This window comes from Trichosurus vulpecula, chromosome 9 (assembly GCF_011100635.1).
Source record: "Trichosurus vulpecula isolate mTriVul1 chromosome 9, mTriVul1.pri, whole genome shotgun sequence".
NCBI classification, from domain to species: domain Eukaryota; kingdom Metazoa; phylum Chordata; class Mammalia; order Diprotodontia; family Phalangeridae; genus Trichosurus; species Trichosurus vulpecula.
This window is the reverse complement of record NC_050581.1, coordinates 86,303,057-86,318,668: the sequence shown is the minus strand read 5'-3', so window position 1 is coordinate 86,318,668 and position 15,612 is coordinate 86,303,057. Positions and strand designations below refer to the sequence as shown.

Below are 15,612 nucleotides of genomic sequence, written 5' to 3'. Positions count from 1 at the left end.
TTACTAAGTGCAAGGAACACAAAAAGAGGCAAGAGAGTCATTGCTTTCCAGGAGCTCACAGTCTAATGGAGGAGAAAATTCAATTAAATAAACATTTATTAAGTACCTACTAAGGGCCAGGCACTGTTACTAAGTGCTAGGAATACAAAAAGAGGCAAAAGACAATTTTTCCCTGCCTTTAAGGAGCTAATGTGTGTCAAATGTCGGAGACAACATGCAAACAACTAAGTATGTGCTATTAAGTTGCATTAAAAGAAATAGAGCATCCAAATATAGACCTCCAGATTGATGGAGATCATAGTCCCACTATTTCCTCTGCTCCGGCAGGACCACAGCTAGAATATTTTGTCAGTTCTGAGTGCCACTTTTCATGCAGACCATTGATAATCTAGAGCACATGCACATGAAGACAAAGAGGCTGAAATGGGCACTTGAAAACCACACCCTAAAATAATCTAAGGTTATTTACATTGGAAAGGGAAGACTTAGAATGGAACTAATAAAATTTTTTTCAAACATTTGTAGAGCTTTCATGGGGAAAAGCAATTAGGCTTTTGTCACTGGGTTGTTGAATTGGGAAAGCTTTTGGCTCCCCCTTTCCCCAACCATTCTCCATTCAGCCACTAAAGTGATTTTACTAAAGTGCAGATGTGATCATGTCATCCCGCCTACACTCCGGTGGCTTCCTATAAACTCCCTATAAATTTCAGTACCAATTGAAATCACATCTTCCCCAAACTCTCTTAATTTGAGTACTTTCCCTTTGTTAATTATTTCCTGTTTATCTTGTATATAGTCTAGTTTGTGTATGTCTGCTTGCATGTGGTCACCCCCATTAGACTGTAAGCTCCTTGAGGGCAGGGACTGTCATTTGCCTCCTTTTGTATCCGAAATACTTAGCATAGTGCCTGACATGTACTAGGCACTTAATAAATGTTTATAGATTGATTGACTGGGTTCCTATCCCAGCTTTACCATTTATTACCTGTGTGACCTTGGGTAAGTAACTTCACTTTTCTCAGTCTCAGTTTTCTCATAGATAAAATGAGGAGATTGGACTAGATGACTTCTAAGATTCTTTCTCGCTCTAGCTCTATCATTCTATGGAACAGTGATTAATGGGTAGAAGTTAAAAGAAGGCAGGTCCTCCTCCAAAAAAAAGTTTTAAAAAAAAAGTCCTAATTTAATTCTTAAATTTTGGATTTCATTCCTAACATTTAAAGTTATTGAAAATGAAAAGGACTGCTTATGGAAGCAGAAAGTTCTCTATCCCTAGAGGTCTTCAGGTGATAAGCACTTGCTGGAAATGTTGCAAAAGTCATTAATTCTTCTTTGACTAGAACATTTCTAAGTTCCTCTTAAACCCTAAGAATCTATTTTTCTATATACAGGATGTCTCAGAAATCTTAGTATAGTTTTAATCTATTAAAGCTTCAATAAAGGGTATCCCAAAAGTTTTAATGCAGTTTTAAGCTGCAGAAGTCATCCATTCTCATAGCTTTAACTATTGCTTCTCTAATGATCCCTCAGAAGTGTCCATTATAGTCCTAACTTCTCAGTCAAGTGCCAATCCTTTTTCAACTACTCATAGAATATTTCTACTCAATGGTCCATTGTCACTTTAAACTCAGCACATTCCAAATTGAATTCATAATCTTGCCTTAGGAAAATGTGTGTCTCTTCCCAATTTAATTCATCTCTTCCTTAACACTTGACTTTTATTTAGCCCCAAGACCCATGTTAACACAAGTGCCCCTCACTTATCTCTCTGATACCAATCTCTCTGGTTTACAATCCATTGTATAGTACACTCTGCTGCTGGATTAACCAAAAATGTTGAATGACAAGTCCACAGTGAGAAATTTGACAGGAAGTAATTTTCTTAAAAAAAAAAGTAATTGAATACTCTAGATCAGGGATGAGGAACCTGAGGATTCAAGGCCACACATGGCCCTCCAGGTCCTCAAGTGTGACCCTTTGACTAAATCCAAACTTCATGGAACAAATCCCCTTAATAAAAGGATTTGTTCTGTAAAACCTGGACTCAGCCAAAAGGCCTCACCCAAGGACCTAGAGGGCCACATGTGGCCTTATGTTCCTGACCCCTGCTCTAGATGTTACTCAATTTCTCTTCATCACAGGAACATATCATTTGGTAACTCACATATTCCTTGACTTGGGAGGAATCTTGGGATTACAGATTCAGTGCTAGAAGGGACCGGGATAATAATTTAATCCAACCTCCTTATTTTGCAGAAGAGGAAACTGAAGCCCAGAGGAGTTAAATGACTCACCTAAAATAATTTAGGTAATTAATTGGAGACCCAGGGTTTAGACCTGGGTCCTCTGACTCCAAATATAATGTGCTTTCCACTTTATCACATTGACTTTACCTGAGGACTGGTGTTGAGAAGAGTCAGCTCCATTTACGGGTGCTTCCTCTGTATTGTTTTCATCTCTGACACAAGGCTTCTCCTGAGTTCTGTCTTCAGCTACCTAAATTTCTGAATTCTCTAATGCTCCTTTGCTCCTCCCCTCCATTCCTTCATCTTCTGTTCTGAGCTGGGATGTGAATTGCCTCTTCTCTTCTGGGGCCTCCCAAGATTGGGGCAGAACCTCATGACTCACTGTATGTAAGGAGGATTTTGTTATCCCTTTTAGAGTTCAATTTCTCAGGATCCATGGCCGTGGCAATGTCTAGTTTCCAGGTATTAGATAACAACTCCCAGAATAGCCCCAAGGATCCTAGATAGTAATTCCTAGAATCAGTGATGGACAGTCCTACTGAGGCTGAGTCTTGAGATATGGGGGTAACATAATTGATATTTGCTACGCTTGTGCAGAATGATGATATTGCTAAAGTTAACCTGCGAGCTTAATGTTGGCAAGATGCCTTCTTTGTCTGTTGCCCTATAAAGCAAACGGGCACTGGTCAGTGAGAGGTAAATCCGTGTGTGCCTTGACTGGCCCCCATCAAGGTTTGGGGGAAACCACAGATCAAAAGTGAACCTGTTAGAGGCCAGAGTCCAACAACTCCAGTGCCTCCTTTTTGTTAACTGTGAAACACTCACACAACTACCTCCCCAGTACAGGTGCTCAGCATCTCTCTCCTGACTCTTATACCAGACTTCTAATTGGTCTCCCTGCTTCAGATCTCATCTTCTTTCTAATCAATCCTCCACAGAAGTGCCAAAGTGGTTTTCCTAAAGCATAGCTCTTGATCGTGTCATTTTCTTTTTTTTTATCATGTATCCTTAATAAAAAGTTTGAGCATTCTCTTAATATATATTTTCACACATATGTATATGTATACATATAAATATAAATGAACTACTACGCTAAAATTATATACATTATAAAATACAAAAACTAGGCATTCTAAAAGGATGGTATAAGGATGAAATAATACTTGATCCTAGAATCAGTAGGTCTAGTCACTAGAGTTTATTGAGTAAGGAAGTAACATGGTCGGGCCTATCTTTTAGGAGAAACACTTGAACAGCTATGGATTTGTGACCTGCCCTGGTTAAGGGAGCTCCCACAGATCTTTGAAGAAATTCCAGCACATTCTTGTTTTAGGACTAAATCATCATGGTATAAACTGGCTTTAGGAATAGTTTATCGAATTAGGTGAATTGCATCATTGAAAACATATTTGGTGATTCAGTTTAAATGAATTTTTATTTATATCTTTCGTTTTTACATCACCTACATTTCCCAATGTAACATCCCTCCCACTCTCAGAGAACCATCTCATATAATGAAGAATAAAAAAGAAAAAAAAATTCAGCAAAAACATAGCTATTGAAGAGTAGTCTTTTTAAACTATAGCCTACATAAGAATGTTAAGGTCTTAGATTTATTAAGTAAATAATATAGATTACACTTTTTATATTTGTCTCTAGAGTAAAAGTATTTTGAGACCAAGAAGTGTTTCTGTACAACTAGTAGAAGTTGCGCTTAAATGTTTAAAAAAAACTATTTTAGTTAAGCAAATATTTTTATCTTAAGTTTTTTTAAGTATTTCTTCCATTAGTTCTATACATGATGTAGATATCATTTGAATGAAGCTCCACGTACAAAAATTAGAACTTATAAAAAAGACAAGTTCGGAAATAAACATTTACTCTGAAGAAGAATTTTTCACCTTACACCAGGTTTCCTTTAAGTACTCTGCCCCATATAGTACATTTCTGGCCTAAATCAATTTCCATGCTACTTTAAGAATCCATCTATTGTACAAAACAAGGGAGATCTCTTTCTATGTGAAAGGTGGGGGTTGTTCAGTTGTGTGTGACTCTTCATGACCCCATTTGGAGTTTTCTTGGCAAAGATACTGAAGTCTTTTGCCATTCCCTTCTCCAGCTCATTTTACAGATGAGGAAACTCAGGCAAACAGGGTTACGTGACTTACACAGCTGGTAAGTGTCTGAGGCCGGCTTTGAACTCAGGTCTTCCTGATTCCAGAGCCAGCACTCTATCTGCTGTGTCACCTAGCTGCCCAAAGGTTGAGTAACTGAGCTTAATTTGTTCCAGTAGAGAGGATGATACTAAATTCTTTCTGTTTGGGAGGAATGAGGTCTGAGGTTTATGAACTGGAATATTTTGTGGCTGATGTAGTAGAAATGATGAAAGATACTGAGTTTCTGGTCTTAGTTTTTTGTGATGATGAAAGTCACTATAAACAGACTCAGTGAAAAAGGCTTGAGGCTATAGCATAGGAACAAAACTATCTTTAACCTGGCACTTTCTTGTTAAAAACACCAACAACAAACTTTATTTGGTTGAACATGTTGATGAAAATCTGACTTTAAGAAGAAATCATTTGAAACTGTCAGATGAAAAGGTTAAATTGGTCCTTCTGGTTCTGAACCTACTAAACAGGATTCTTTGACCCATTGGAATGATCTTTTTGCCTTTGGGGGCATCTACTAGTGTCTGATTTACAGAATTTCACATATGCACACACTTCTATTTTCTCACTATACAACTGAACACTGTGATCAGGGGGTTCACCCTCTCTCAGTTCCAGTTTTATCATCTGTAAAATGCAAAGGAACATGGGATTAGGCTAAAGAAATTAGCTATAGAAAGAAAATTAGGTTATGAATGGTTTCTATTGTCACTGATGCTCTAGGACATAACATTTATGGCCAGATTCACAAGGTAAGTGGATCTGTAACCAAAAGAATAGTGTTTACTTTGCTGTATGATCTGAAAATTTCTATACTTTACTTGTGTAACTTTGTAAATATCAGAGGAATGAAATACTTTTTTAAGACGATAAGCAATTCTTTGGGTCAAGAGTTGTGTAAAAAGCCTTTTCTTTCCAATTCGATGATAAATTCCTTGAGGACAGGGACACCTACTTTATATGCCTCTTCTGTATTTTGCCTTGCAACTAGCAAAGTGGGGGGATGCATGGAAAGTATTTAATCAATACTTATAATGGTTTAATTGCTTGAGAAGGAGGAGTGTACCACTGCAGGATAGAAATGGTGAAGTTTGGTCATTTTTAATACTGTTCTCCCGAAATTTATGGATTAGCTTAATTCCTAGAAAAATGTTGTGGAAATCAAAGTTTCACATAGGCAGGCACTAACGTTTTCTTACTGATAGCCTATACAATTTGGCGTTCAAATAGGAAAAAGTCATTTAACATCTTTGAACCTATTTGCTCATCTATAAAGTGATAATAATAACTCAGGTTTACAAAGTAGCTCATACAGATTGTCTCATTTGATTCTGGCATCAGGTAAATACCTATTGTTTCCATCTTACAAATGAGGAAACTGAAGGCTAAAAATGGTAAAAACTAGTTTAGGTTTATACACCTCATAAGGGTCTAAAGCAGAGTTGGATCCCAGTTCTTTTCTGACTTCAAGTCTGGCACTCTAAGACCATTTCCCAGACTTGTTATAGGAATCAAATAGTAAACCTATGAAAACTGTAAAGCCTGGATAAATGTTAGGATAGGGATGAGTAGTAGACATGTGATTTTATTAGAATTGGGAACTCTTAGATAAGGCAATTCCCTCTACCTTTTCTGCAACCTATTGTCTTAAAAGGGTGACCAGAGAACAAAAAGGTAAGTGACTGGCCTGGGATCCACCAGCCTTAGGAGTCAGAGGCACCGCGGTCAGCTCTTTATCCATTGCCTCTCTTATTAAAGTCAGTTGTTAGCAGTCTGAGAAAACGGAAGATCAGGTTAATGCCTGCTCTCCATTGTTTCTTCATTATTGGTTGCTATAATGTAGTGTTATGGGACCAAGGGGAATATATTTCTACATGAATATATGAACTTAACATTGTTTCTAATGGTAGTTCAGAAATGGGCCCATTTCATAGGGGAATGCCTCGGCTTTGTCGTTGGTTCCAGAATCCCCCAATCACCATCTCTTTATGGGTGGAAGTCTGTCTTGATGACATGTAGAAAAAATCAAAGATCAGGGTCTCGCCTGTGACCCTCACTGATTTAGACAAGATATTGCTTCTGTCAATTCTAACTTCCCTGTTGTCCTACAGAGTCAGGATTATATCTGTTGAACATATAAAGATCAGAAAGAAAACAAACCAAAAAACCCCACAGAACTAATAGATCTGAAAAAGGGTTCCACACACAAGTGTGGAAATCAGTCCTTCAAGATCCTAAGCCTTATCCATTGCTGGTGAATGGTGGGCATTCTCAGACTCCTCAGGGTCTCTCTTTAGGCCACCTACTCAGAAAATCATGAATTCCTATCCAATTAACCTACTATAGCCTGAGAAGCTACCAAAGGAGTTGAAGTCCAATTAATTAGTGAGCTGAAACATAAAAGCTTCATCGTCTTCTTTCTTCTCCATAAGTTCTAGGTGGTCATCCTTTACACCAATATATAATCCTTGAGGCTCGAAACACTCGAATGAAACAAACCCAGAGAGATGATGCAGAATGAAGAATTTGTTTTTCTGGAATGAGTTTTGATTTTCACTTTCATGAAGCTATGAAAATAAGATGGAAAGGCAGACATTTCGGTTCAGTTCAATTGAAAAAAAATGCTTATTAGGCACCTGCTGTATACAAGGTCCTATGATATTCTCTGACTTCCATTCCCCCTTTTTTCTTAAACCTCAAACACTGCATTTTTCCCCCAAATGAAGCCATTGCCCCCCAACTCCCTTTGTCCTCTGTATTTCACAATACTTGGCATCAGCCCTCAATTCTCCTCTTTTGTTTCAGTCCCTGAGAAGTGGTGATCTTACTAACCCTTCTACATTGACCTGCCAACCCAATCTCTCCTATCTTTTCCAATAGATTGCCCTCCATGTTACCTTCCTCCTTTGCATCTCCCTCAGGCCTGTATAACATATCTTGCAGTCAGCCAAAGGATCAGTGAAAATTTTTGGGTTGCCACTGCACACTCTCCTGTTTGTTCCATGACCCAAGCAATCAAACATTGTTAGTCTGTCTCTAGTCTAACCTATCTGTGCCCCGAAGTTTAGCCTCTTTTAATTTTGGCCTCTACCCAGAGCTAAGTTGTTCAGGTCTGCTCTTTCCCAGTCTTCAAACTTTCCCTATCTATATCTCCTTCCCTCCAAAAATAAGGACAGGACTCAACCAAGTCTTCTGATTCTTAAAAACATTCTTTCTATACCATCCCCTCAAGCTACAACCTAGAGGAAAAAAACTTGTCTATGCTCATTGCCCCTACTTCTACTCTCATTTATTTATCCCCTCTTTGTAATCTGGTTTCTGATAACACTACTTGACTGAAATGGCTCATACTAAAAATACTGGTGATCTCTTAATTTTCAGATTTGATGGCCTTTTCTCAGTCCTCATCATTCTTGTGTTGCTCATTTAAGAGAACCTTCTTATCTCTCCTTGCTATTGGCTGGAATTCTGCATTCAGTTGAGTATATCTTTTCCTTTCATTCTTTCCTTAGCTATTTGTAAAGCCTCATCAGACAGCCATTTTGCTTTCTTGCTCTTTTTCTTTGGAATGTTTTTTGTTGCTGACTCCTGTACAAAATTGTGAACCAATTCAGACACTCTGTCTGCAAGATCTAATCCCTTAAATATATTCATCATTCCCATTTCATATTCATAAGGGATATTATTTAGGTCATACTTACATGGTCAGATGGTTTTCTCTACTTTAAGTCTGAATTTTGCAGTAAGAAGCTCACAATCTGAGCCACAGTCAGCTCCAGGTGTAGTCTTAACTGACTGTATAGAGCTTCTCCACCTTTGGTTGCAAAGTATACAATTAATCTGATTTTGATATTGACCATCTGGTTATGTCAATGCATAGAGTTGCCTTTTGGGTTGTTGAGAAAGAGTGTCTGCTATGATGAGTGAGTCATCCTGACAGCACTCTATTAGTCTTAGCTTGCTTCATTTCGTATTCTCAGGCCAAATTTGCCTGTTATTCTAATTATCTTTTCTTCCTTAATTTACCATTCCAATCCCCTATGATGAATGTGACATCTTTTTAAAAAATTGTTATTTCTAGAAGATATTTTAGGTTTTCATAGAAATGAGCAACATTGGCCTCTACAGCATCAGTGGTTGGAGCATAGACTTGTATTGCTGTGATATTGAATGGTTTGCCTTGGATTCAAATAGATATCATTCTGTCATCTTTGTGATTATATTACAGTAATGCTTTTCTCACCCTTTCATTGACTATGAGTGCTACTCCATTCCTTCTAAGGGATCCTTGATGTAATGATCACTTGGATTAAATTCACTCATTCCTACCCGTTTAAGTTTACTGACATCCACGATGTTCATGGTTGATTTTTCCATCTCGCTCACAGAAATAAGAAGTTTCTTTTAAATGATCAATGCAAAGAAATAGAAGAAAACAATAGAACCGGAAAAACAAATGGGCATGACAAAAGACAAAAATGGTAAGGACTTAAAAGAGGTTGAAGAGATTAAGGTGTGGTGGCAAGAATACACAAAAGAATCTAGAGCCAGACATCCTGGAGAATGAAGTCAAGTGCTCTTTACGCAGTATTGCTAAGGCCCATAAGGCCCATAAGGCCCATAAGGCTAGTGGAAGTGATAGAATTCTAGCTGAGCTATTTAAAATCCTAAAAGATGATGCTGTTAAAGTGCTGCACTCAATATACCAGCAAATTTGGAAAACTCAGCAGTGGCCACTGGATTGGAAAAGATCTATTTATGTCCCAATCCTAAAGAAGGGCAATGCCAAAGAATGTTCAACTGTGCTCATTTCACACACCAGTAAGGTTGTGCTTAAGATTCTATAAGCTAGGCTTCAGCAATATGTGAACCAAGAATTACCAGAAGAACAGGCTGGTTTTCAAGGAGGCAGAAGAACTAGAGAATAACTTGCGAATATTCACTGGGTTATGGAGAAAGCAAGGGAGTTCAAGAAAAACATCTCCTTCTGCTTCATTGTCTACACTAAAGCCTTTGAGACTGTGTGGACCACAACAAAATGTGGCAAGTCCTCAAAAGAGATGATAGTGCCAGATCATCTTACTTGTCTCCTGAGGAACCTGTATATGGGTCAACAAGCAACATTTAGAACTGACCATAGAAAAACTGATTGGTTTAAGTCTGAAAAAGGAGTACAACAAGGCTGTATAACTGTCACCTTATTTAACTTATATGCAGAGTGCATCCTGTGAAATGCCAGGCTGGATGAATCAAAAACTGGAATTAAGGTGGGAGAAATATCAATAATCAGATATGTAGACAATACTACTTTGATGACAGAAAGTGAAGAAGAATTAAGAAGCCTCTTGATGAGGGTGACAGAGAAGAGTGTAAAAGCTGGCTTGAAGGTGAACATAAAAAAAAACTCAGATCTTGGCAACTGGTCCCATCACTTCACGGCAAATAGAGGGAGAAAAAATGGAAGCGCTGTCAGATTTTATAATCTTGGGCTCAAGGATCTCTGAAGACAGCAATTGCAGCCATGAAATTAAAAGACATTTGCTCCTTGAAAGGAAAGCAATAGCAGATTTGGGTGGCATACTAAAAAGCAGAAACATCACCTTATCAACAAAGGTCCATATAGCCAAAGCTATGGTTTTTCCAGTAGCAATGTGTGACTATGAGAATTGAACTCTTAGTGCTACAGAATTGACGTTTTTGAATTGTGGTGCTGGAGAAGACTTTTGAGAGTCTGTTGGATAGCAAGGCAATCAAATTAGTCAATACTTAAAAAAAAATTAATTTAGACTATTCACCGGAAGGTCGGATACTGAAGCTGAAGCTTAAATTCTTTGTCCACAAAATGAGAAGACAAGACTCACTGGAGAAGACCCTGATGTTGGAAAAGATTGAAGGCAAAAGGAAAAGGGGATGGCAGAGGATGAGATGGATAGTTAGTATCATGGAAACAACAAACAAGAGCAACACACATGAGATAGTGGAGGATAGAAGGGCGTGGAGTGCTATAGGGTCATGAAGAGTTGGACACAACTGAATGGCTAAACAACAACATCCTTCTTGACCTCCATGCAGCATTTGACAGTTTCAACCACCCTCTCCTCCTGAGTAGTCTTTTCCTCTCTAGGTATTCGTGACACCTCTTGGTTCTCCTCCTCCCGTCTAATTGACATTTCTCAGTCTCCTTTGTTGGATCATCATTCATGCCGTGACCCCTAATTGTGAGCATAGTCTATGACTGACCTGGGTTCTCTTTTCTTTCTCCATTAGCTCCCAAGGTTTTAATTAGAATTTCTATGCTGATGACTCCAAGATTTACATATATCCAGCCCAAGTCTCTCTCTTGACCTCTATTCCCTCATTACCAGTTAGCTATCTATTGGATATTTTGAACCAGTTGTCCCATAGGCATCTCAAACTCAAAATATCCAGAACAGAATTCATTATCTTTCTAGTCTCACCCTACTTCTAAACTTCACTATTTCTGTTTACATAGGACACTGCTATCCTACCCAGGGTCAAATAGCTAGTTTCTGAGGTTGAATTTGAACTCAGGTCTTCCTAAGTCTGGGCGCAGAGCTCTATCCATTGAGTCACCTAGCTGCTTAACCAAAGGTTAACATACTATTAAGATGTAAGTTTTGATTATTCCAAAACTAAATGCAAAGGCTTTTTGAATAATGCCTTCTATTGTGATTCCCCTTGTAGCATAGATAACTGAAAATTGGTCTTCTTGGCACATATCATTGGCACTAGGAACATAGTTCTGTTACCTCAAGAGTCTGATCATTGGCATGCAACTGGAGATCGATGTTAGAGGGCCGAGGTTTCAGGACCACCAACAATGGCGAGTCTCCTTTGGCACAAAGACATGAAAAAATAGCAATAACATAGACTTAAGAATTGTAACTTACTTTTATTTTGGTGAATTAAATCTACTAGGAAGAAAATGGAGAGACATTGAAAACAACCACATGACTCTGGAACATTGCATTAGAATGCTGAATTCAGTGTAAAAACTCTTTTATACCTCCCATCGTTACTCCCTTCCCCCCTTCAAAAACTACATTTTTCCAAATAAAGGATTCTGACCCTACTCTAAAATGATCGTTTGGGGAACTAATGTTGGATTTGGAGTTGGAAGACCTAAGTTTGAGTTCGGGCTGCAACACTTCCTAGTCCTAGCTGTGTGAACTTGGGCAAGTGAGCACCTCTGAGCATTTTAATTACTTCATCTACAGAAGATGGGTAAAAATATTGGCACAGTGGGGAGGGGGCTGGACTTGGAATTAAGAAGACCTGAGTTAGAAACTTGCTTCAGACACCCATTAGCTGTGTGACTCTGTTCAAGGGTTGCTTAACCTCACTCAACCTCAGTGTAATAATAGCAATTTAGATTTGAAGATCTTTCCCCCCTGCCCGATTAATAGGCCATGTGACCTGCTTACATCACAGGAAGCCTAACTCACATGCGCTGGGAGGAGCTTGCTGAGAGGAAAAGGAAGTTGTGTCACAGGAAATGCTGAGAGAGCAGTTACGACAATTAGAGCTGAGGGAAAGAGAGCAGATGTGTGATAGCTGTGCTGTAAGTTTTCAGAAAGGCCCCAGCAGGGGGTGGAGAGGTCTTGGGATGGAGTGGTTCTCTGCTGTGATGTTGTGGATGTATTGGTTACGGGATCTGGTTATTTGGTGTCTGAATAAATGGTTTACTTCTTCTATCTTCTATGTGGAGAATCTTGTATACTTTGTGATACAGAACTCCAGAGGCATTTTGACAGTTATCATCTGTATTGTGATTATTGCCTTGCTGATACACTCAGTATCTTCATCCATAAAATGGGGATAAAAATAACACCTGCCTCACAGGGCTGTTGTGAGGAGCAAATGAGATTACACAGGTAAAACTCTTTTTAAAGCTTAAAGCACCTTGTAAATGCTAGTGATTGCAACATTGTTACCCAATAATGCTCCAGGGTTACTATAGGGAAAATGCTTTTATGATTATTACATCTAGGGCCCCTTTAAGGCTGAATTTCTATGGTTTTGTAAATGACTTTAATTTTGACAGTACATAGAGATGTCCAGCATGTACCTTGTGGTGGTGGGGAAGGAGGGCAGAGAGGGAAGAGAATGGTATGTTTATGTTTCCTATCCTCCCTGTTTCAACCATTTCCAGGTCTGGCTTTGGGTAGATACAGAGGAGATAAAACTATCCCTGTTTGTTAACAATACATAATTTATTTGGAAAATCCTAGGAAATCAGCAAAGCTACTGAGATAATTTTGCTTCAACAAAGTTTAAGGCTACAAAACAAATCTGCAAAAGTCAATAGCACTTCTACATAATATATAATAAATAATAAGAATATAGATATTTTATAAATAAGTAATATAAAATAAAAACATAATATAAAAACACAAAAAGCAATAGTAGAAAGGGAAATCCCATTTTAAATAACTACAAAAATGCATAACATATCTGAGGATCAATTTCCCAAAGCACACAATTGTCTAGATTCAATTACCAAGTGCTCTTTAAAGAAGTAAAGAATAATTTAAATAGCTGGAGGAAAAAAAATAAAAGTATTGACATTTCCTTTCCCTACATATTATGTATTTTACCTTCATTTGAATTTTTACAGCTGAAGAACTCTACTGTTAGAGAACCTGAAAGAGAATTATAAAAAGCACAACACAAGTGATTAATCAAAATTATGGTTTTCAGTTCCATGGGAAAGTATTGAGAAAGGTCCTTCCAAAATCATGGGTGCCAGTAATTAGGAAAAAGCTTTTATGGTTCTGAGACTCATAAAGTAAAATTTGGAAATAGCCCCTTAATAATATACATAAGATTTACCCATGAGGCTCCTAAAGACTTATTTGTCATTGAAATATTGAAAAGCTCATAGAACTAATGTAATTTTCATTTTAAGTGTTTGAAGCTACTGGTCATATTGTTGACTATATGTTGAATAGATGATCCAATTTTTATGAGTTGGTAGATTTTGGTGGCAGGAAATCCACAGTGATAGCAATGTCTGGACAAAAGGTACCATTTCACCTTCTTTATGGTTCCTGGCTGAATCTTCAACAGAGAAGGCATAGCTTTCCTTTTAGAAAACAAAAGGGCTGGTATGATCTTTTAATGTATTTAACAATCATAGACAGCATTTCTTAAGAAGTATAAACTTTGACTTGCTTTGTGATTTTCCATGGTGTAAAGTACTCTACTTGGGTGATATTGGGTGATTTGTGAAATACATCAGTATTAATTCTGGACAAACGAAGACACTGTACCTTGCCGTTGGTTCTCAAGTAAGTCTTCAACAGAAATCTCATATTCTCCATTTTCGAAAAAAAAAGTGACAGCCTTATTTTTGAATGTTGTCAAGCCAGAGTAGTGCTTTGTGCTCTTGTACACTGTAATGAAGCATGAAAGGCCTTTAGTTCCGTGGAGTATTATTGTGTGAGGATTTTCTCTCTTTTTAAAAAATTAGTAGACATATTGCAAATTTATCTGTGGTTTGTTAGCAAGTGATAGAAATCTTGGGCTCTTAGTAAGCAGTAAAGACTACCGATATAAATTTAGATTCCACATTCTCTTCCTGAAGGGAACTTTGCAAAGATGTCTTCATTGACCAAAGAGCCCCTAGATATTCACCTGGGGGCTCCTACTTGAAAAAAACATTGGATCTAGAGTCTGAAGATCTGGGGTCAAGTCCCAATTCTAACAATTATTTACCATATAATCTTGGGCAATTCACTTCCTTTCTATGAACCTCAGTTTCCTTAATTCAACCGATATTAATTTTTATTTGTTTATTCCCTTGCTTGCTTATTGTACGGAAAATTGTCCTCTGCTGACAAAGCTTCATTTATCTCAAACACGAGGGTAAAAAGTTTGATAACTTGCTAGTTCCTGTTTTGAAAAGTTGTTTTGTTTTGGGTTATCAATTACTAATATTTCTTACTGGTGATTTCATCTTAACCAATGAAATAACTGAAAATAAAACCTAGACCTTTTGAAGGAGCCATGATTTAATCATATGATCACTCATATACAATACCCTTTATGTAACATTTTAAGGGTCACAATGCTAGAGCACAGCCTCTCCACTCTTTTTCATACTAAACAATTTTCTTTGGTTTTCCCTAAATCCTCTATCCAATGTGTTGGGTACACAATCTTATTCTTTAAATATCTTGGAGGTACCAATATACAGCTCAGACTATTCATCTGTTGCCTCAGCTGCCTTTTTCCTACTATATGTGGCCTTGATAATGTCTTTAATGCTACCCCTTCTCAACTTCAAGTCAACCATGGTAACACATCGTACAGTCTTATGTCTACTATGCTCTTTACATTTTCTGTTGGGTTACTTGTTCTGTTAATTCTTCTGAGGTGATGACCTGTGGTTTTAGCCACATAGTATCAATAAGAGAATACTGGTGTCAAAGAAATGGAATTCTGTGACGGTAAACAATTTGGTATTAGTGAAAGCACTGTGCAATTTTTCCATTCCGAATCAGTTTGATATCTTTCTACTCAGTCCTGGGGTCAGCTTGTCTGTTTGTAGTACCCATTCAAGATCCATATGTACACACACACACACACACACACACACACACACACACATTAATGATGCAGCTAAGTGGTGCAGTGGATGGAGCGCTGGATCTGAAATCTGGCTTTCAACACTTCCAAGCTATGTGACCCTGGCCAAGTCCTTTAACCTCTGCCTCAGTTTCCTCAATTGTGAAATGGATGTTGATAATAGCACCTACTCCTCAGGATTGTTGTGAAGATAAAATGAGATAATACTTGTAAAGTATTTCACAAACTTTAAAGTGCTATATAAATTTTAGCTATTATTGTTATACGAACTGAACAGAATCCTTATCCCATTGCATGTCACAATCTGGATAATCTACATTTTTTTATCTACCTTCTTTTTCTAGTAAGAATAAGATCAGAACAATATATTGAACCCTGTTTCACATTTTCCTGAGACAGATATTATATTATTCTGGGGCACAAACATTTATTAAGTGCTTTCTATGAACAAGGTACTGTGCTAGGCTCTGGGAATATTTTTTTTGGGGGGGGAACTTTTTTCATAGGGGAGTCTCAATGATGAATGTAGTTCAGCTGCTGTTCTACAATTTATAGTATTAGAGAGTTGCCCAAGGCACTGAGATATT

At 37.8% G+C, this 15,612-nt stretch overlaps 1 protein-coding gene across 1 annotated transcript in view; it reads right to left on the bottom strand.

Moving 5' to 3' along the window:
* Window positions 1-3,976: 3,976 nt before the first annotated feature.
* IL33 (interleukin 33) overlaps window positions 3,977-15,612 on the bottom strand; it is a 33,023-nt gene continuing 21,387 nt past the window's right edge. The window contains exons 6-9 of the mRNA XM_036737573.1: window positions 13,708-13,830; window positions 13,033-13,077; window positions 11,185-11,267; window positions 3,977-6,981 (exon numbers count right to left, since the gene is read on the bottom strand). Of these exons, the coding sequence (XP_036593468.1) occupies window positions 6,793-6,981; window positions 11,185-11,267; window positions 13,033-13,077; window positions 13,708-13,830 (440 nt within the window). The 3' untranslated portion in view covers window positions 3,977-6,792. The remainder of the gene's footprint in view (window positions 6,982-11,184; window positions 11,268-13,032; window positions 13,078-13,707; window positions 13,831-15,612) is intronic.